Below are 20,409 nucleotides of genomic sequence, written 5' to 3'. Positions count from 1 at the left end.
TTTTATTAGAATATCAGATATCAGCTTCCGAGCCTACCTCGACACCATTGCTCGACAATACAAAGAGCCCACCAAAATGGCAACAAGCTTTGTTAAACAGCTCTTTATATCACCGGAAATTAACCCAAGTAATCGCAAAGCCAAATCTATTCCCATATTGAACCCTTTCGATCAATATGGACGGGTATTTTTTTCTCGTGGCTTGGCTTCTTGGTAGCATTCCTGTCATGGTATGCGTTTCCACCACTGGTAAGTTCATGAGATAATTGCAACATGTTTGATAGAAGAGAAGAACACGTCCCTAATCGCATCCGTCTTTCTAGTTGAGTGTGACCATCAAAAAAGACTTGAATATGACACAAGATGATGTCGCCAACTCAAACATCGTCGCACTCCTGGCAACGTGAGTACCAGTCTATAAAATCAATTGAAGAAACACCTCTCTGACCGCTACAGTCTGCTCGTCCGATTTGTCGCAGGGCCACTCTGTGATCGCTATGGCCCTCGCTTAGTCTTCGTGGGACTACTCCTATGTGGAGCTATTCCTACGGCCATGGCTGGTCTCGTCACCGGCCCCAAGGGCTTGATAGCCCTACGATTTTTCGTTGGAATCTTGGGTGGCACTTTCGTCCCATGCCAGGTCTGGTGCACTGGTTTCTTCGACAAAAGTATTGTCGGCACTGCCAATTCCCTCGCTGGAGGCTGGGGTAATGCAGGCGGAGGAATCACATAGTAGGGGTCTACCTTTTCTCCTTTGAATATTATGAACATACTAACAGACCAATGCAGCTTTTTGATGCCCGCCATCTACGACTCTCTCGTCCACTCTCGCGGCTTCCCTGCTCACAAAGCATGGCGTATCGCCTATGTCGTTCCATTCATCATCATCACCGTCGTCGCCTTGGGCATGCTGTTCCTCTGCGAAGATACGCCAACAGGGAAGTGGTCTGAGAGACATCTCTGGGCGAAAGAGTCAAACAAGACCACGGTGACTGCCGACGGCAACATCGTCGACATCAACTCTGGCACTTTTACTAGTGGTATGACGACTCCCCATAACTCCGCAACAATCGACATCGAAAAGAAAGGTGCCCAGTCACCACAAGTCCTAGATGCCGATGCATCAGCAATGGGCCAGATGGACATCTTCAAACAAGAGACAGTTGTCTCCCCCACTCGCCAAGAAGCCCTGAACGTGGCCCTGAGTCTATCAACTATGGCTCTGGCAATCCCCTACGCCTGCTCGTTTGGCTCAGAGCTCGCAATCAATTCGATCCTCGGATCATACTACACAAAGACCTTCCCACACATGGGTCAAACAAAATCAGGCCAGTGGGCTGCCATGTTCGGTCTGCTGAATGCCGTCTTCAGACCAGCAGGTGGTCTATTCGGAGATTTGGTTTACCGGTATACAGACAAGGTCTGGTCTAAAAAGCTTCTGGTCACATTTTTAGGGGTCGCGATGGGAGCTTTCCAACTTGCGATCGGATTGTCGAACCCGTCCACGGAGGCCTCTATGTTCGGTCTTATCGCTGGGCTGGCTTTCTTCCTCGAGGCATCTAATGGAGCGAACTTTGCTCTTGTACCTCATGTGCATCCTTTTGCTAATGGTATGTGGTCATGTTCTTACACCCTCAATGGCATTTTTGAAGCTAACATCTTGTCAATAGGTATTGTTTCTGGGATTGTTGGTGGTTTCGGTAATCTTGGGGGAATCATCTTCGCTATTATCTTCAGATACAACGGGTCAAGCTACGGGCGATCGATGTGGATCATCGGTGTCATATCTTTGGTGGCTAATGTGGCCGTTTGCTGGATTCGTCCTGTTCCTAAGAGTCAGATGCTTTCCTGATCGAGAATTCACATGCTTTTATATTTACGATACCAATTTGAATCTACTACTACATTGCGATACACCCGGGTTTCTTCTTAGTTGTAATGCAGCATATATATACGAATGAAAATTAATTGGACCTTGGTTGTCTCTGCACAAGGGTTCTAAGCAAACCCATCATCCCGTCCATAGTAGCAGCCATGCTATCAATTCGGCGTTCTAGCCTAGTGATATCTGACCTTTTAGCCGCAGTTGAGGCCTCGCTGGCTGCTCGACTATTCATCATACTAAGAAATAAGGCCATTTCTGTATGTAGTGATGGCGAGTCAGCCGGTGGCGAGGGAGGCCTGGTTCGTGGCCGGGCTGTTGGGCGCTCATTTTCTATATTATCATTAGTAAAAGATCATATATATTTGCAAATTTTAACATACCTTCCTGGCTAGAATTTGCCGGATTTCTAGGCCTTTTATCTCTTGCTCGCTGCACTAATTCATCGGCTACATCATCCCGCACAGAGTCGGTATTTGTTTGAGGCTTAGTACCTGCACTAGCGAGCTCCTTTCGTCGTTCTTCTGCTACTAAGTTGTGTTGTAGCACTTCGTATATCTCATTGGCATAATCAAAAATAGCAGTTTCGGTAGCGTTCATTCTAGCCCGACCAGCTTCCGGTATGGCAAGTATAGCGGCATGCTCTTTTAGCCTGTCAGTGACATGCTTATGAACCGTTTGGTGACTGATATTCCGCCCAGTATTGGCCCTCCATATTTCTGCAATCGCCTCATAAAGAGCGGCATTACCCTTCATGTTAGTAAACCGATCTTTATAGTAAATGGCAATGCGTAGTAACTCGAGATCATCTTCAGTTGAAAGAGGTGAAGCTCTAGAGATTTTGTTGGGCGTCTGAGCAACAGTTTGACGAGGCGTTTGATCAGCAATTTGAATCGGAGTTTGGCCGGCAATTTGACTCGGTGTTAGATTAGCGGTTTGACCAGCGGCTTGACCGGCAGTTTGACTGGTCTTTGGGGTTGCTGGGGTTGCTGGAGAGTTGGATTGCACCTGCCAGGGGGCTGGTGGGGCATACCAGCCCCTAATCACAGAGGGTATTGAGCCTGATTGAGACTGAAGGCTAGTGTTTTCGTGGCGGGGAGGGAGCTCGCTCGGGGGGTGTGTCCTTTGGGGTGGTGGAGAAGGCCATTCAATACCGGGGGTAGCATCTTCGGTTTCGGTTTCGTTGGTTTCGTTGGACATATGTAGTAGTGAGGTGGTAAGGTATAGAATGCGGATGCAGATATTCGAGCATTTGGTGAAATGCTCATAATGCCAAGGAATATAGGGTGGATACTGTTGCTTTTTCCGCCTTCCTAATGCATTAACTCCCTAAACTGTATCAGGCGGAAGCGAGCCGAGCCGAGCCGAGAACCTTCCCCTGGCTCCATTGGTTTATTGCCATCGCACCATCTCGTCCATATCCAACGGTTCATGTCTATGGACCTGATTGTTTGATTGATTTTTAATTACATTGCTTTATATTCGTAATTATGTGACAGGTGTAAAGAGGCAGTAATTTTTATGGAGGCTACCTCAACAACGGCTCAATGCAGTATGTACTTCATCTGCTTCTCAACATGATGCTCTATTCATGAGCGCCGAGATCTCGAAGATATGCGTCAAGTGTGGGCGACCTCCCCAAAAGCGTCTCGAGGGCGATCATCTCATTTTGACTTCCTCCGGGAGCTAGTATCATTTTTCGGTATCGGAGACCGGCATCACGGCTCATTGGATTCGAGTGAAAATTGGAAAGCCAAATGTCAGCCGCCAATATACGGGTGCTAGAAAATGAATAATTAGAATCTTTCTCTTTATGAACCACAATAATACATACTAGAGGTAGGAATAATAGTTTGCCTCTTGTCCCCACATATAGTGTGAAGTAGTAACATGTCCATTTCCCCAGTCTACCCTATTGTTAGGGCCCTTCAGAAGTGTCATTTTCTGAAGCAGCGAGTTATAAACCTCGCCGGGACGCATTGACTCGATGAGAGAGTGAGAATTAGGGCAGTGGACTTGCATGTCGAATTTGCTGAATGCAATTTGTCTGAGAGTGAGAATACCTTGGTTAACCCCTTTCGCTGCAATAAGGCTGTGGACCAAGTTGTCTGGAATCTCCTTAGGAGGCTGCGCAATGGTAGAAGACCACTGTTTATTAGAGACGTAGGAATAGTGGCAACTAAGCATCTGGAGACATTCAGGGACCCAACACCAATATTCGAGCAATTGGCTGGGAGCTTCAACGAAATCTGCAACTGTTCGATGTCCATGGAAGATCGCATACTTGGATCTTCCGAGGAGATCATGTATGCCTTTTCAAGCTTTAGTTTTTAAGCTCAATATCTCTCGGGCTAATTCCACTTACCATGACCCAGCTCATGGAAAATCGTAATCAATTCTCGATGTTGGAGAAGGGCCGGTTTATCTGACGACGACTGGGAGACATTGCATACTAATGCGGTGGCAACCGGCTGCTTCTGTTTTCCCACGGAAGAGTAAGCCTTGAACTAATGTATTAGCAAACAGACTTCTCCGTAATGGAATTTAACCTAGGCACGAACGGGATAGATGTTGAAATTGGCTGCATGGTTGTACTTTCCCTCTCGGGGATAGATATCAAGGTAAAGAAATCCCAGAAAGACCGATTCTTCATCTCGCACACTGAAGACTCGGACGTCGGAATGCCAAACTTGGTCCTCCGTAACTTCAAGGAGTGCGATTGAGAGGCTGAAAATTGTTTCAAAGAGCTTCAGCATTCGCTGAATTGTAATTTCTGCGGGGAAGTACTCGGAAATCCGCTCGTGATTCGTATTGTACTTTTCTCGTAGCAAACGGTCATGGTAGTAGTCAAAGTCCCACAGATAAAGAGAAGAGTGGTCTCCATTTTCTCCATCCTTCATTTTAAGGTGCTGTAGCCTTTTCAACTCCTTCTGGGCAAGGGGCTGCAAGTGACCGTATAGTCCATCCAGTAACTTGTCAATATCGTGGGGGGATTTGATCATCTTGGGTCTCGATTTTTGGGCAGCAAAAGATGAAAATCCAAGCAAACGGGACGATTCATCCCGAAGGATGACAGCCTCATTAAATATCTCAAGATTATCTGGGAAGATATTTTGACTCCGGAGAAATACCTCTTTTCTTGTCTCAGCGATGTGGCACCGAGTCAATACGGTAGTGATATCCGGCTTCTTGAGCTTGATTCCCCTTTGGCTAGTTGAAGAACGTAGGCTTTCTATTGCCATGCCTTCTAACTCGTGGGGGTCTTTCCACACATAGCCAGGGTCAGAGCTGAGATTCTCCATGAACGCAACTCGTAGCTCAATTAGACGATTTGAGATCCAAAGGAATCTGTCCCGTTTATCTCCTTCTAGTTCAAGCCCATTTTCCATAAACATTGCGTGAAACCTTTCGAGAAGCTTTTGATCTTCACTCTTTGAGTTTTGCTCAGGGTTGTCATTCTTCTCGGCGTGCCTTTTGTAGACAGCGTCGACCAAGGCGAAGATAGACCGTATTCGGAAAACCCCCAGGTATGCTTTGTCCACCATATTTACAGCCGTTGAGGATGCCTTGCGCAGTTCTGGCGAAGGCGAGACTGCCTGGAAAAGGGCTAGGTATTGGACCTTTCCTTTGACCTCATTGTCGATATCTGCCAACGGGCAAAGCGCATTCTCAAATGTCGCGTTTTGCGGCGAAACTTGGTTGACTAGGTCATTAGTGACTTGTTGCACTTGGTTGACCAAGTCTGTCGCAATATCTAGCAGTGTGGACGGGCTAATATTGAAAGTAGGTGGTTCGGGAGTTGCCATTTTCGGAAAAGGAAAATTGCTGTGATTGTACGGAGCTGTCGGCCTAGGCTTGAGGATACTCTAATTATTTCTCGGATAATTCGCCGTTGGTACCAGGCCAAGATCAAAGTAACGAAGGAAAAGAAAAGGAAGTAACCTCCGAAGACCTGCCACTGTCGGCTTTTACTGGGCACAGTGGTTTGAGGGGGAAAAATGAAGAGAGACAAAGAGCGAAAGATACCTGAGGGTTGAGGTTTTGGCCTCAACAGCGATCTTCCATAAGCCCTGAAAGTACGTTTGTCTTCCCACCGTTCGAATCATACACGTTAGATAACCGTCCAAGAACGGCCCCCAAATTCAGCGACTAAGCTAAAAGTGCTCCAATTTTCTATATTATGTGGTTACATCGCGGGGCACTAATTCGGGGCTAGTAACAATAGGAGTTTTAGAAAAAATTGGAGACATCTGGTTAACTGGCCAGTTTCCGGTTCCCTCGGAAGCAACATTTGAACGGCGCAAGTCACCCACGATACGCTGGATTTCTCAATATTTACTATGCGCTCATCGCCACTTTTTCTCCTTTTCCAGAAGTTGAGATCTATTTCAACCCCTCCATCTCTGAATAACATATTTACCAACCTTTCGATGTCCATCTCCCCATGAAAAGACACCATGGATCAGCACTTGTTACCATTCGTGAAATATTCCGATAAAGACAGAAAGTAAGAAACAGGTTATTTTAAGCCAGCAAAAGGAATCACGAATCAGACCAGACCAGACACACCCCACCTCACTCTCAGCATGTGGGTCGATGAACCGATCTACAGTGTGCCTTTCACAATCACGCGGGCTGCAGACGATCCGCAAACTAGACCATGCATCATTCACTGGAATCCGATCGAGGACGGTTTTAGTCAGTCGTGTTCAATGCTACTTTGCCATGAGCCACATGTCCTGAGACACAACGTGGCAGACCCTGAAAAGTTGCCCAGACATCTCACCCCGCGAAAAGTGACCGCGTCCGATCCTTACTTCAAGGAGCTTGTCCCTGGTAGTAACATCTCCTGGAGCTCGTCTCTACCAGCTGTATATCTCGAAGATGCCGGTCCAGCAGTCTCTTACTCAATCCTCTAGCCAGGGAGTTAAATTCATCTTTGGGACCGGGGAACGCTGGCCGAACATAGTGGACGAACACTGTCGTTGAAATACCCTCCAGTAGTAGTTCCCGGCCCATCATTCTACACGTTTGAGACGCTCAACTACGAAAGTGACCCTGAATATTTCGAGGATCCACCTCCACCTTCACCACGCGCTATTTCGCCATCTTTCCGTGTCAATGGTGCCCCCATTTTCAGACTCCGCATCTCTGGCCTTGCCACCCTATCAATGAAAGATTAAAACCCCTCGAATCCGCGATATCCTCTCACCGTCACCGTCTCATATGACGCAGAAGCTGGTCTTCCGCACAGTGGCAGACCATTGACATTCCATTCATTCATTTTCGAACAACCAGATAATCACTACGAAGGCTTCAGACTATATAGAAGAAAAAATAACGATTGGACTCCGTATAAATGGAGGACACATCAGCGTGGTTTCATGATCACTGAAAGTACGCCACTCAAGGTTGGTCGTAATGACGAGAACCACTTCTGGACTTTGAAGCCTAGAGAATCCTGGTCATTTACCCGCAGGTAAGATGAATTTCCGAAGGATGCAGCTCTAGGTGATCAATGCCGGTATTTATTTAAAAGAGCTACGCTTGACTGATGGGATTTGAGCACTTTTGAAGATCATAAGATACCGTGGTTTGGGTGTCTGGGTGTCTTCAGGCCAAGGTTCAACATCCTAAAGACAATGGAGGTAGATCTATCATTATTGTGCCAGCCAGCAATGCGGTGGAATTCACATTAATTGGTTGATTGAAATTCTAATACGGATATAAGAGATGGCTGAAACTGACTCGACATTCACTTCCCATTCCTTCTCTCCCCAGAAGCGGCGCTATCTCGCCATGTTGTATAACATTAGCAATGGAGGAGTGGCGTAAAGCGATCATACCCTGAGAGACACAGCTAACTCAAATGGGGGTAAGAAGCATCGGATCGTTGCCAAGCCTACGGGCCCTAGAGGCTTACCTAGATAATTTGTAAAAGCGACTTTTATACTCCGTACATATGTTAGGTATAACTTGTGATTTATACACAAATTATGCAGTATAAGTGCTTCATCACGTGCCATGGAGCAGCTGCAAAGGCACTGATATACAATGCCAAGCTCTCGGGTTAGCGTACTCCGAGTGCGGGTTGAAGCTGGGGCGAGGAGGGGCATAAATGAGTTGTTAGTTTTTTTTTCTAAATTCTGCTCTAATTGCAAATCTTTGAAGCTCACTTCGATCTATATTAAACATATCATCATGGCTCAACCTCAAGCCCGCCGCTTCGCCCAAATCGTCCACCTCAAACCCTCCGCTGTCGCCGCATACAAGGAGTGCCACGCCAATGTCTGGCCTGAAATCCTTCAAAAGATCAAGGAGTGCAACATCGTAGACTGTAAGTTTCAATGTCAAGATATGTATAAGCATACTGTATGTTCAAGCATGCTGACATGGGATATTTGCGACGATGCAGACTCAATCTACTTCGATAATGATCGGACTCTCTTCGCGACCTTCAAGTATGTCGGCACAGACTATGAAGCTGATATGAAGAGCATGGCATCACTCCCGAAGATGAAAGAGTGGTGGAGTATGACTGATGGAATGCAGGTATGTTGACGATCTAACACAAATGGAGAGATACAGACGCTAATCCGAAGAACTTGGCATTAGGAGAGCCCTATTCCCGGAGCCGTGGGCAGTGCCGAGGGCCCAGGGTGGTGGAAGCCTTTGGAGGAAGTGTTCCACACAGACTAAATAATTCGACCATTGTGAATACGGTTGAACTTGTACATAGCCACAGATTCTCTATTAGACGGTCGATTATCGGAAGAATTGGTCAATCTTTCTTTGTTTCACGTCATGCGCGGCCGTTCCAACACCACCCCTAGTGCGGTGGAGATTGGTGAGATGTTTCTTGTCATCAATACCCAGCACCACAAATGCAAAGCCTGTCATGACAGTAGGCAGCACGGTCCTTTCTGTCGGGTTTGGGGTAATCTGTATTGTCATGTAGCCGGTATTTGACCAGACAGGCCTCCTATGAAGCGTAGTCATGTTGGTATCCGCTGAATCGAATATCTCAAATAAATATGTCGATAGTTCTTGTAGTATAATGCCGTGGGCAACGACTGCGATGTTTTGTCGGCTATGTGGGTCACGCATCAATAGTGGGAGCAGGTGTTCGTGGAAGAAAGCTTTAGCCCTTTTTCTCATCGACTCTTTTGACTCGGGGATGACCCAGTCCCGCGGCCTTGGTGAAGGAGGAGAGTCTTTCCAGAAGCGGCCCTCCATTGATCCATAATCCTTCTCTCTTAACATCTGAGTCAATATCGGTTGCAAGGGTGTTTCACCGGCTGAAACTTGTGCATGGCAGACCCCCTCGGCTGTGATTCTTGCTCGACTCAAGTCTGAAGAGAACGCCGTCGTGAATTTGGTTGAAGTGGAGACAAAATGCTGAGCAAGGCAATTAATCTGTGCCATCCCATGGCTGGTCAGTGCGGAGTCAGTGGTACCCGCGCTATCATAGATAATCAGTCAAAGACAAGTGGGAACGCCAATTCAGAGATATGAGCTCCTACAGGACTTTTCCAACATTATGCACTGTTTCGGCGTGGCGGATTAGATATAGCTGCATTGCGAGATAAGATGATCAAGTTGAAGAGGGAAAAGCCTGTCTGGGTGAAGAAAGTGAAAATGAAGAGGGAGCCTATATGGGGAAAGAAGCAAACATTGCTCAGGGTCAACAAAGGATGATAGTGACATAATTCGGCTAACCCCTTTAGGAAATATATGGTGCCTCAAATTTCAGGGACCGTTCGGTCGAGGCCATCAACTAACTAACTGGCCATGGAATAGAACCATGTCCATTGATCAAAATCTACTCGAAGTCGAGTTTTGGAGGGAATTGTCCCTAAAAGTGACTGTAAATGGGAATAAAAACGACGACTTCCACTTGAATCTCTATTATAAGTAGAAAAGCAGGAACTTTTCATTCTGGGAAGGTGGATGAGCATGTACTGGGGGCATAACTCCCCTTCCTTTACTTTTCCACTCGATTATTCCCCAAGGCCGGTCCATGAAATGAATTTACCTACCTAGGTAGGATCAAGCGTAAGATGACGAACTCACTCTTCGGATATCTAGGACGCCACATCTGTCTATTCAGCTCGAAGGCGACTTCGCGTTAGAATAAGAGACATCATATTCGGTGACCCTCCTGATACCCTATTTATTTTGATGCTGTGATCGGCTGCCCTGGCCAGACTGTAGGATCTGGCCCATGCTATCCTCCGAGGTTCGATTTTCAGAATCGCTGATTTGATTCATGCTGATGCTGCCCTTAGTATCAGGATACGCATTAAAATTGGACCAGTTGCTTCGAGAGCGCGATGTGGCGTTAGGTTCCAAGGTCCTGACAGCCGAGCTTCCATAGCTGTTGGCCCGGTCATCGATGGAGAAGAAGGAGGGAAAGATCCTGGCAAGCGGCGCCCACATCATCGGCAGGCAGGCACAGGTTATTGCCATGTTTTCTTCGATTATCGTCCATACTGAGGAGGCAAGATCGTCTATAGAGGTATCTCGTAAGTCATCGGCTAAGAGCAACCCGGAAGGACCGACGAGGACACTTACAGGTAGTGTCAGGACTGCTGGACGAGAAGTCTAGGGTCTGCATCCGGAGAATGCTTGTAACGGCGACACTTGGAAACTCCGGGTCAGTCTTAAGAACGCCTTCTGCTGCGGCACCAAGATATTTAGGACTCACAAGGCGCCGAGGGCAAACACAAGCATCAGGGCGATTTTCCGCCTCGGTTGTATCTTCGATTTGTAGAGCGGATGCATTGGCAGCGCCAATATGATGATATCGGTAGCGATCGAGAAGCCGGCATTAGCATACCAGTTGGTGGTTATGTGAATGCATGATCCTGAAATGGTCTTATCCCAGGCTCGCGCCACTGGTGTGCATTGAAATACGGAGGCGAAGAAGGCGGCCACCATGTAGGAGGTGATGATAACCAAGAGCACATAACAGGTGATGCGAAACCAACGTTGGATAAAAATGCGCAAATATAGCAACAAGATGGACATCTTTGTCATGTTCATGGTGAGCTTGTAAAAAGCTTGACTGACGAAGAAGAGCTGGCAGGACTGAAGTTAGCACCCAATACGGAGCTAAAAATAAAAATAAAAAAAGCTACCCATATCCACGAGATAGAACTGGAGGCCTGCAGCGAGGACAAAATCCCTAACGTACCTTCAGGGTCATTATCTTATGCGGTGCTGTGAGATTCGCGATGTGTTGGCCAAAGCCATAGGCGCAGGACCCCAGCATGAAGGCCATGACGATTACCGCAAATATCTGTTGATAGAATTGTTAGATCTGTATGAGGCAGCTCAATCTCATGAAAATCTCACAGAAGATGCCAAAATGGTCCAGTCATCCCAGCCCAGGCCTGACTTGGACTTGGCTCTGGACCACAGTCGGATCGCCACAAAGGCTGGCGTAGTGACAAGAAATACGATACATGGCACTTGGATCTGCAAAGCCCTGCTTGGACCTGGAGTGTCTTCCGACATAGCAAATTGCTAGAGGTCGCCTGGAGGTAGGTATGATCTTGTGAAAGCGATTGAGTCTTCCTCCCTTCTCCCTCTTCCCTGCATAAGTATTCCGTCCATTACCGGCATAGCGGATGGCGTATTCTGTAGCAGAGTTACCGATACTGACAAGGGTTCTATTGGACCTTTTTTTCCCTCTTGGCATCGACTAACATAGCATGGCCTAATCGGATCCTTCGCCCGGTTTATCCGAGACATTTGTTAAAAAGAACTTGCAGAGGTTTTTTTACTAAAGTCGCGAGTATTGATTAATTTTCATGCATGGCGTTAACGGCGCTAATTCGGGAGTTGCTGGTGGCCGATTTTCATTGGTCAAGGCCAACAATCGTATTTACTTCTTCAACCTAACTACACCAAATACGTGCTAGTAAAATTGCAGTTGATTAAAAGCACCAAGTTCGTGTTAGTTAAATTTCTTTTGATTAAAAATTCCTTATCCGGGTCGAATAGCGAAACATGAAAGGCTGTACGGAATAGTCGGCCACTAGCGGAGCAACTAACTGCATATAGGTAGGGACCGTAGGGTAGCAACACGGAATCGGTGCCCCTGGACTACACTGAGATCCTTTATTTTGCACTAAAATATTTTTCATATATATATGTTTGCAGACTACTTTCCTCTTATAGAATTGATAGAGAGCAACAGTGCTCTTTAAACGGCACTAAGAGAACCTGCTCCTTCTACGAGCAACAAGATGAAGTTCTTCTCCGTCGTCAGTGCCTTCACAGCGGTGCTGTCGTGTACGGCTGTTGTCTGCGCACAGTCTGACCCCGACCCAATTGGTACCATCTACGATGGCCATGTGCCAGCAGATCTATACGGCTCCAGCTACCCCTACCCCTGGCCAGTGAAGCAGTTCAACTTCTTCAATCAGCGCCAGAAGCTTTCGATGGCGTTCATGGACATCCCAGCAAAGAAGCACCATAAGAATAATAAGACAGCGGTCCTGCTGCACGGTGGGAACTTCTGCGGCGTCACATGGTCCGACACCGCGCGCCAACTGTCGGCAGCCGGCTACCGAGTGATCCTGCCCGATGACATCGGCTTCTGCAAGTCGAGCAAGCCCCAAGGCTATTCTTACAACGTAAACCAGCAGGCGTTGAACATTCACAGTCTGCTGACTGCGCTTGGCATTGATAAAGTCACTGTGATCGGCCATTCGATGGGTGGCATGATTGCCGCCCGTTACGGCCTCATGTACCCGGCCAGCGTCCAACAACTTTTCCTCGTCAATCCCCTCGGCCTGGAGGACTGGGTAGCCAAGGGTGTGTCCTACCTATCAGTCGACGCGTCGTACCAGAGCGGACTTGGGCAGAACTTTACCACTCTCAAGGCGTATGAGCACGCCAGCTACTTCGCCAATGCCCCCTGGAAGCCTGAGTATGATACCTGGGTCCACATGCTAGCCGACATCTATGCCGGCGACTATGGCTCCGACTATTCGTACGTTATGGCCCTCGTCACTGATGCCTTGCTCAGCCAGCCTGTCATCCACCAATTCCCTGTCCTGAAGACACGTACCTACCTCCTTGTGGGAGATAACGATGTTTCGGCACTTGGCAAGGCATGGTCACCCCCTGCCATCGCTTCGAAGCTGGGCCATTATGCCGAACTTGGTCCTGCTGCCGCAGCCATGATTCCCAACTGCACGCTCCACATGTTCCCAGGTCTGGGCCATGCCCCCTTCCTCCAGGACCCTAAGGCGTTTTACAAGGTGCTGCTGTCTTTCCTGGACTAAATGGGATTGGTAATTGGCACATACCATTTGATATAATATCCATTTGTCATACGAGAACATGGTTTCTTTTCCAGCTTGCCTTCTCCGCAAGTCCCGGGGTTCCTATGGACTTCATGCTTTATAACAGGCCACAAAGTTGAATCCACAATATTTCTAACCTACTTCTCCAATTGCTTCTCTTATAATCTCGTAATATCGACACCTTTTTTCTTTTTTTAGCCCCTGATCATCACGTATAAGCAGAATTCTTCAAACATCAGATTCGACAATCGGATCGTCCATAGTGAGCCTCCTCCACACACTGCCCCCAGATCCACCGCCCCTCTGGATTTCATCATTGATATAGTATTCCATATGACATCCTTAGTGCAAAGTTCAAGCAAAGAGTCCGGTAGCCATGCCGCTCTGCAACATATCTGCAAGTCGCCCTGGATGTTCAGCAAATATATGCTCCCAGCGGAAGGTACCCATGTCCTTTGTTCCTCCTCCGATATTATTAACTTCCGACCTTGACCTGAGAAAATACTTATCAATGAGGTCGTTAGGTAAAGTGGAGCGTATGATATCCAACAAATATAGTCCGTCATCATCTCCCGATGTGGGCGATGACAATGGAAAAGGATAGGCTCGATGGTCAGCAAGGATTGCTTGAGACAGGCGATCATGATCCATTCCAATGAAGATTTTCTGGTGCTCTGTGTTTTCTGCACAAGAACCGTGTGTAGGCGGTGGTTCAGGGGGCTTGGAACTGCCCTCTGGCGGTCCATCGGAAATTCTGGCGATATATTCTTCGTGTGGACCATGAATACTGTTACCCAAGATGCAAATCATCGGAACATTCCTCAGCGTAGCATCCTGAAGCTCATCAAACGTCACAGGTGTTAACTCCCAGTGAAGTTCCGGGATAATGTGGTGTCCCAGATCTTGTTGTGTTCTTGACCCCTGGAGCGTTGCTATGTATGCGTTCAGGTGATAGCCTAGCTGAAAATTAGCTATCAACACGCGAGGAGTTTTAAGATGAGTTAATAAATACCTTCAGAACAGAAGTGCCGATCGACTAACAGCACAGGCCAATTGTTTGCTGCCCAAGCACGGCGGCAGACAAGAAATCCAACGTATGCGGCGATTACAAGGTGGCCTTTTGGGGACTTCTTTATCGAATTGTCGACTAGCCTATAATTTTGCTTTCAATATCAACGTTTTGATCAAAGTAGATATGTACTTACCTCTGTGCAACTTCAGAGAAGGAAAGCCTGGCTGCCCAGATCCGGACCCAAGAGCATGAGATAGCTGATATCCATTTTTGAAGGTTTTTGAATCGGACATCCAACCGATTAGATCCTGTTGTCTTGTATAGGCTATTCTTTTGATCCCAGAATGCCGAAATCAACCGGGAGGCATAGGCAGCGGCATCTTTCGGCTGAAGACGGATCACGATGCTTTGGGTAGGTGATTTGCAGCACTGTCTGTACTTCCCCAATATGAACATGCCAATCAAATATCGAATGACAATGTGGTGATTTTCCACATCCCACTCTGGAACCTCGGAATCGTTGGAGGCTGGGTGGTCTCCGGGCTCTATCCAACCCAGTGATGTAATAATCTTGTCCATTGCGTCGAACTTTGAGCCGAAACCGAGCCTGCTCGGACATGTGTTTTCTGAAGTGAGTTTTGAGCAGATGGTTTGGGCATTCTTTCGTGTGACCTCCAGTCGTTCAATATAGGAAGAAATTTGTGAATCTTTTCTTGGATGCTCAACTTCAGTATGAGGTCCCTTTTGGTAAAAGGAATAAATCTCCAGTAGTATTCCAGCACGTATATGGCATGCAGTCTCTCCCACATGACCGTCAAAAGCTTTAAATCCCGCCGCATTGTTTTCGTGATTTTGAGAAGACACAAGTTCTTCAAATAGCGTGAGTGAATCGATGGCATCTGTACAATCGCGGACAATGTCTGACAAGAGAAGTGGGTAGTTCTCGCGCTTTTGGGAAGCGCTAGTTGCACCAAACGGTAGGACTGTGTATGACATTTCTCTTTTCTAAGTAAGGTATGTGCAAATATAAATTCCCGGCAGGCAAGGTCTTACCAGAATTATCAAAATAAGTTGGGGATAAGCGGAGTGAGGAATGACTAGTAAGTAGAATTTCAACAAAAAAAAAACACAGCTCCCTTTAAGGGTAGGATCGGCGGTCGGAATTCCGGCTCGGCCCTTCGGCTCGAATGTCAAAAATAAGCTTAAGCCTATCCATGGATAGTCAGTTGCCCGAAAGATCCACACATTTGGTCCAGCGCGTTCTGGACACACTTTCCATTTGACATGCTACTTTGTGATGTAAGCTTACGGCAACGACTTTTCTTAGTATCAGTTCAAACAAAACAATATTTAGATCACTTGCGTATAGAGTACCCTCTATTCCTGATAATGACGGTGTACCTAACGAAATTTAATATCTCATATGGCGCATTTATGATAATTCGTTATAATAACAAGTTCTAGATTATTCAGACTAGCCTATCAATAAAAACATGGCTTCTGAATAGGGATGCGAGGCGTAGTGATGATTCAATGACTACCTGACACAGGAGCAACAAATATAGATCCCATATATGGGAGGTAGCCCCTTGTCTGAAACTAGAGTTTACCAAGCACCTATTTCGACACCCATCTTGCAAATATGCGTATCGTCAAGGCAGCATACCACTACATTAGCGAATTGAAGCACACCATCCCAGATGGCCTTGGGTATTCTGGGATTGGGTCTTCTATTCTGTTCTTGTCATGTGTATGTCTGACTTATATTGTCGCGAAAGTTATTGCACGCCTTTACTTCCATCCCTTGAGTGGTATACCCGGTCCTCCCCTGGCTGCTGTGAGTAGGTGGTATGACTTTTACTATAATGTCATCCATGATGGTACCTACTCCAGCCAGTGGCTACAGCTGCACAAGAAGTATAGTAAGTAAAGCATGGAATGCAGAAAGATTTAGACTAACGTGAGGTAGATTCCCCGGTCATCCGCATTGGCATCAATCATGTGCACGTAGCGGATGAAAGTCTTTATCCTGAGTACAGTGTTCCCGGTGATCCATGAAGGCGCTTTGTGTCCTAACATAATATAGGATTTACTGCTCTGGAACTCAATACAACAAAGATCCATCATTTTACAAGCGCCTTGGCCTTGATGGAGCAATTTTAACAATTACGGACCCGGAACAACATCGAGCTTACCGCAATATCATCAATTCATTGTTCTCAACTAGAACAACCAACGAGCTGGGCCCAATTATGGCCCTTGAGTTACAAAATGTGGCTGAATATATGTCCAAGCAAATGAAGGAAAACAAGCCCATTATAATTCAGCGCGTTTTTCGTTCTGTATCGGTAGGTCAGCATTCTTCCCATATTTCGGCCGATATTCCTGCTTACTATTCCCCCTTCATGAGGGATTTAGGCCGATATGGTCTGCGAGCTGATGTTTGGAAAATCTCTCAACTTGGTTGAGACCCCTGATGCGTACCACGACCTGATGCAAAGTGTTGATCGATTCAGCGCCATAACATGGCTGAGTATGGAATTTTCATGTCCAAACCACGCGATAACTCAGTAACTGACATGATCAAGAAATGCATTTCCCTGTCATAAACAGTGTCGTCGCAGCGTTTCCTAGCTTTGTCATCGACATGATTCTTCCTGGGTGGCTGGGCTACCGAGAGGTAATGTCACTATCTTGATCGTCATCTAACATTCGCTGTGTCATATTAACAGAATAATTGTCAATAGAAACTTGGAAGTTGGTATGCAGAGTCCAGTAATCGCTGTTCTCTGGGAGAAACAAGCGGCAATCGACCTACATTCTATGACCTAATTGTGAATGCCCAATCGAAAGAGGATGAATTGAAATTTGATCGCGATTTACTAGTTGACGACAGTCTTAACTATATCATCGCGGGCATGGATACAACGAGCTATACGCTCGCTTATGCGACATACTATATCCTGACTCTGAAAGATGTTAAGGCTAAACTCCGCGCCGAACTGGACGAGGCTGCACCCTTTATCCGTACAACGACGGACTTGAGGAAAATTCAACAATTGCCTTATCTGGTAAATATATCTTGCTTTTGCATCTGGTTTTGCATCGTGTAAAGACTCCTTCTAATCTTCCAAAGACTGCAGTAATCAAGGAAGCTCTCCGTCTGAGTGTTGCAGCCCCTGGAGGTCTCCCACGACTAGTCCCTGCCCAAGGCATGGAGATTGGAAAGATATATGTACCAGGAGGGGTGAGTGACCAAACCACATTTCTGGGACCTATGAGGTAACATTTTCGCAGACTACAGTCTCGCTGTCGCATCGAGTTGTACAAATGAGCGACAGTATATTTCCTAATCCCGGTGACTTCAACCCTGAGAGGTGGCTAGGTAAAGATGGCCTGGCTTTGGAAAAGTGGAATATCGCGTTCAGCAAAGGACCCCGACAATGCATCGGTATGAAGTATGTCTCATCTCAACCAGCGGAACCCCACTTACCATATGAAAGAAAACTAATGTCAATACCCCAGCTTGGCGTATCTCGAGATGTACGCAAGTATTGCATACTTGTTTTCACGATTCGAGATGACCTTGTTCGAGACCGACGAGTCCAGTATAGAGTCGTTTGATCGATTTGCGGCTAGAACTAAGTCTCAAGTTAAAGTGAAGGTATTAAGTGACCGATGGGAGGAGAGTTAAGAGAAATCATAGGCAGTGCGGCAAGGCTACAGGATTGGGCATAATATGTCCCATTTATAATTTTGGGAAGGCAGTAATCAAGCAAGGATGATAAAAAACCTATATGATTGGAACATCTTTGATTTCCCCCTATAACCAGACTTTAATTCAAGCCTGTAGGAATTCATATGGCATCCGGTAACTCCAGTCCGTTTTGATTGGCGCAAGGGAAACGAATACCAGCTACGAACCTATCCCAAAACCAAAGTCTACTGTATTCCAAGTTCTTCAAAAAAAAGTCACTATTCAAGAGGTTGTGAAGGACGCCTGCTTAACCTTGCAATTTCTTTTGGTGTCTTGGGATCCCGCTGGTTCGGAGCCACCATCTAGACAAGGCCTCATGATCAAACCATCTGGCCTTGCTCTGGTTCCGTTTACTTTGTTGCAACCCGTAGTTTGATGGCTGGTTATATTGCATCATAGATAGGTTATGCACCGAAGTATTATTTTTATGGACTTGATGATGAGATATGATGTCGTGTATATGCCTTTGATGGAGATAAACTCTTCTCCCAAAATAACGCATGCTAGAATTCTAGACCTTTAGTACCAGTAAAAAGGCGCAATAAAGCTCATCCCGACTTGAACTATTTAAACTCGTCCTTGCCCACCAATTGACCTGCTATATGATGCATGCATCATCGTTACTCTAGCCAAAGACACATGTGAATCAATTTGTGAGGACTTGGCCCTTCCATTGTTTTTCGTTTTCACGACAGCCTGAACAAACGTTTACTCTGTTGAACATGACTTCCGATGAAAGTTACAAGTACGAATTCGATGTTCCCGAGGAGAATGAACGTCTAGCTGGGCAGCACCAGGCTGTCAAGCTTGGAATGGGAAAATTAGTATTGGCTCCAATGGACATCTCGCGTGAAGGCCTCAGAATCCTTGACGCCGGTACCTCAGACGGTAGAAACACTATTCATGTCTTCGTCGGGATTTTGGAGCTAATTTAAAACTTTCAAGGCTACTGGCTGAAGGAGATTGGTCCTTCTTTGCTTCATCGTCAAACATGTGAATTGATTGGGACTGATATCACGGGTGAAAGGTTCCCAGAAAAGCCTGAAGGGATGAAACTATTTGTGCAAAACTCTGTGGGCCCTTTTCCCGACTCATGGGCTCAGTCTTTCGATCTTGTGCACCAACGCTTTACCCTTAGCGGGATCCCAAACTATAAAGAGTGCGTTTCTGCGCTTCTCGGTTTGGTCAAGCCAGGTGGCTGGATCCAGCTAGTGGAACCGGAGGACATCTCTTCTGAACCGAATGGTCCTCAAGTGAAGCGGTTCGCGAATTTGGTCAAAATCTTTGCCATTAACTCGGGCTCGGACTTGGGATTCCAGAATGGAGGACTCGAATCAGCGTTAAGGGAAGCTGGGTTCAACCGTGTCGGAACTATGGTGGCCCCTGTTTCTTTTGGCGCCGAATGCCCAGAGCCTAACATGCGTGAGCAAACAGTGAAAGCATATTGTCACACTGCTTCTCAATTCCTAAATTCCTACAAACGTAAGTTTTACCTCAGGACTAAACCCAGTCGATTATTGAAGCAACTCTTATGTAATTCATATGGATTGCTAATGGTCAGACTAGGCCATAACAACGATATCGACGGAATGAACCCTACTGGATTTGACTCATACATCCCTCGCTTAGCTGATGAGCTGAGAGAGAAGGGGGGATACGCGGCTGTACGAGTTGTCTGGGCACAACGCCCATTCTGAGAATTTAAATCTCACCATAGCTTACGTCTTAATGGAGTAAATGAAATTTGCGGTGGTAAATACTAAGGATTTCGCTCTTATTGTTAGGACTCTATGAATGTAGGATCTAGGAGATGGTGAATTCCTATGGGAGTAAACTCCCGAACTCGAACTATATATCGTAGAGTATAACACAACCCCTTAGGCATAAACCCCAAAGGAATCCAAGAGTAGAAACTATATATATTTAGAGGTTGTCAAGAATTATAAATTCTCTTCTACGTAGGCGGTTATTGCCGTTTTAAAAAAACCGGTAAAAGTCTATAGCTAATAGTCACCTTCTAGATAGGACGGCATTAGGAATTAGTGCTAAACTAAAAAATTCAGAGGCATGATAGATCAGATCCCTTCCATATTCCTATGGGAGTGATATCAGTTCCAAATCCCATCTCCGGGACAAAAATCGTTTGTAAAGGCTGCATTGACAACATCTAACATTCAACTGAGAGTTCCAGTATCAGATCAGATCGACTCGTAATCGGTACCTATAGAGGGACATTAGGCAAATCACTGTAAACCGTGAGTCCCCGGGACCCATGGACTTAAACTGCGATTTTTCAAAATATATCCTCATCAAGGAGATTCGCTTATCTTTCATTCTTGGTCAATTTCAGTGAGGTGGACCTGTCATATTCCCGAGTTCGATCACTCAAACTCGTCGCGTCGCGTCGTGCCGCATATCTCCCCACATTTCAACATCACTT

General features: G+C 46.3%; 11 protein-coding genes across 11 annotated transcripts; 6 read left to right on the top strand and 5 right to left on the bottom strand.

Annotated features, from left to right (window-relative positions):
- Positions 1–176: 176 nt before the first annotated feature.
- N7517_000450 (Major facilitator superfamily domain general substrate transporter) lies at positions 177–1,852 on the top strand (the record flags this gene model as incomplete). Its single annotated transcript, XM_056718180.1, has 5 exons — positions 177–230; positions 324–403; positions 457–732; positions 790–1,610; positions 1,671–1,852. 5 exons carry the CDS (start codon positions 177–179, stop codon positions 1,850–1,852), a joined length of 1,413 nt encoding a protein of 470 aa, XP_056582315.1.
- Positions 1,853–1,964: 112 nt separating this feature from the next.
- On the bottom strand, positions 1,965–3,082 carry N7517_000449 (uncharacterized protein; the record flags this gene model as incomplete). Its single annotated transcript, XM_056718179.1, has 2 exons — positions 1,965–2,215; positions 2,266–3,082. 2 exons carry the CDS (start codon positions 3,080–3,082, stop codon positions 1,965–1,967), a joined length of 1,068 nt encoding a protein of 355 aa, XP_056582314.1.
- Positions 3,083–3,467: 385 nt separating this feature from the next.
- On the bottom strand, positions 3,468–5,688 carry N7517_000448 (M3 family metallopeptidase; the record flags this gene model as incomplete). The annotated part of the gene is made up of 4 exons (XM_056718178.1): positions 3,468–3,663; positions 3,717–4,194; positions 4,248–4,389; positions 4,444–5,688. 4 exons carry the CDS (start codon positions 5,686–5,688, stop codon positions 3,468–3,470), a joined length of 2,061 nt encoding a protein of 686 aa, XP_056582313.1.
- Positions 5,689–6,468: 780 nt separating this feature from the next.
- On the top strand, positions 6,469–6,801 carry N7517_000447 (uncharacterized protein; the record flags this gene model as incomplete). Its single annotated transcript, XM_056718177.1, has 1 exon — positions 6,469–6,801. One exon carries the CDS (start codon positions 6,469–6,471, stop codon positions 6,799–6,801), a length of 333 nt encoding a protein of 110 aa, XP_056582312.1.
- Positions 6,802–8,083: 1,282 nt separating this feature from the next.
- Positions 8,084–8,581, top strand: N7517_000446 (L-rhamnose mutarotase; the record flags this gene model as incomplete). Its single annotated transcript, XM_056718176.1, has 3 exons — positions 8,084–8,219; positions 8,298–8,434; positions 8,498–8,581. The coding sequence occupies 3 exons, from the start codon at positions 8,084–8,086 to the stop codon at positions 8,579–8,581; spliced, it is 357 nt and encodes a 118-aa protein (XP_056582311.1).
- A 66-nt stretch (positions 8,582–8,647) lies between these two features.
- On the bottom strand, positions 8,648–9,461 carry N7517_000445 (phosphoglycerate mutase; the record flags this gene model as incomplete). The annotated part of the gene is made up of 2 exons (XM_056718175.1): positions 8,648–9,344; positions 9,406–9,461. 2 exons carry the CDS (start codon positions 9,459–9,461, stop codon positions 8,648–8,650), a joined length of 753 nt encoding a protein of 250 aa, XP_056582310.1.
- A 590-nt stretch (positions 9,462–10,051) lies between these two features.
- Positions 10,052–11,401, bottom strand: N7517_000444 (uncharacterized protein; the record flags this gene model as incomplete). Its single annotated transcript, XM_056718174.1, has 5 exons — positions 10,052–10,392; positions 10,457–10,524; positions 10,590–10,963; positions 11,079–11,183; positions 11,240–11,401. 5 exons carry the CDS (start codon positions 11,399–11,401, stop codon positions 10,052–10,054), a joined length of 1,050 nt encoding a protein of 349 aa, XP_056582309.1.
- A 734-nt stretch (positions 11,402–12,135) lies between these two features.
- N7517_000443 (alpha/beta fold hydrolase) lies at positions 12,136–13,179 on the top strand (the record flags this gene model as incomplete). Its single annotated transcript, XM_056718173.1, has 1 exon — positions 12,136–13,179. The coding sequence occupies one exon, from the start codon at positions 12,136–12,138 to the stop codon at positions 13,177–13,179; it is 1,044 nt and encodes a 347-aa protein (XP_056582308.1).
- Positions 13,180–13,554: 375 nt separating this feature from the next.
- N7517_000442 (uncharacterized protein) lies at positions 13,555–15,208 on the bottom strand (the record flags this gene model as incomplete). The annotated part of the gene is made up of 3 exons (XM_056718172.1): positions 13,555–14,156; positions 14,213–14,352; positions 14,406–15,208. 3 exons carry the CDS (start codon positions 15,206–15,208, stop codon positions 13,555–13,557), a joined length of 1,545 nt encoding a protein of 514 aa, XP_056582307.1.
- A 646-nt stretch (positions 15,209–15,854) lies between these two features.
- N7517_000441 (cytochrome P450) lies at positions 15,855–17,906 on the top strand (the record flags this gene model as incomplete). The annotated part of the gene is made up of 9 exons (XM_056718171.1): positions 15,855–16,134; positions 16,182–16,245; positions 16,299–16,560; positions 16,631–16,745; positions 16,801–16,892; positions 16,960–17,283; positions 17,349–17,459; positions 17,510–17,670; positions 17,738–17,906. 9 exons carry the CDS (start codon positions 15,855–15,857, stop codon positions 17,904–17,906), a joined length of 1,578 nt encoding a protein of 525 aa, XP_056582306.1.
- Positions 17,907–18,691: 785 nt separating this feature from the next.
- Positions 18,692–19,666, top strand: N7517_000440 (uncharacterized protein; the record flags this gene model as incomplete). Its single annotated transcript, XM_056718170.1, has 3 exons — positions 18,692–18,857; positions 18,915–19,451; positions 19,536–19,666. The coding sequence occupies 3 exons, from the start codon at positions 18,692–18,694 to the stop codon at positions 19,664–19,666; spliced, it is 834 nt and encodes a 277-aa protein (XP_056582305.1).
- Positions 19,667–20,409: the final 743 nt, after the last annotated feature.

The sequence above is a fragment of the Penicillium concentricum genome, assembly GCF_028827145.1.
Source record: "Penicillium concentricum strain IBT 3081 chromosome Unknown utg000001l_segment0_segment0, whole genome shotgun sequence".
Classification (NCBI taxonomy): Eukaryota; Fungi; Ascomycota; class Eurotiomycetes; order Eurotiales; family Aspergillaceae; genus Penicillium; species Penicillium concentricum.
The sequence above is the reverse complement of the archived record's forward strand: the minus strand, read 5'-3'. Positions and strand labels throughout refer to the sequence as shown.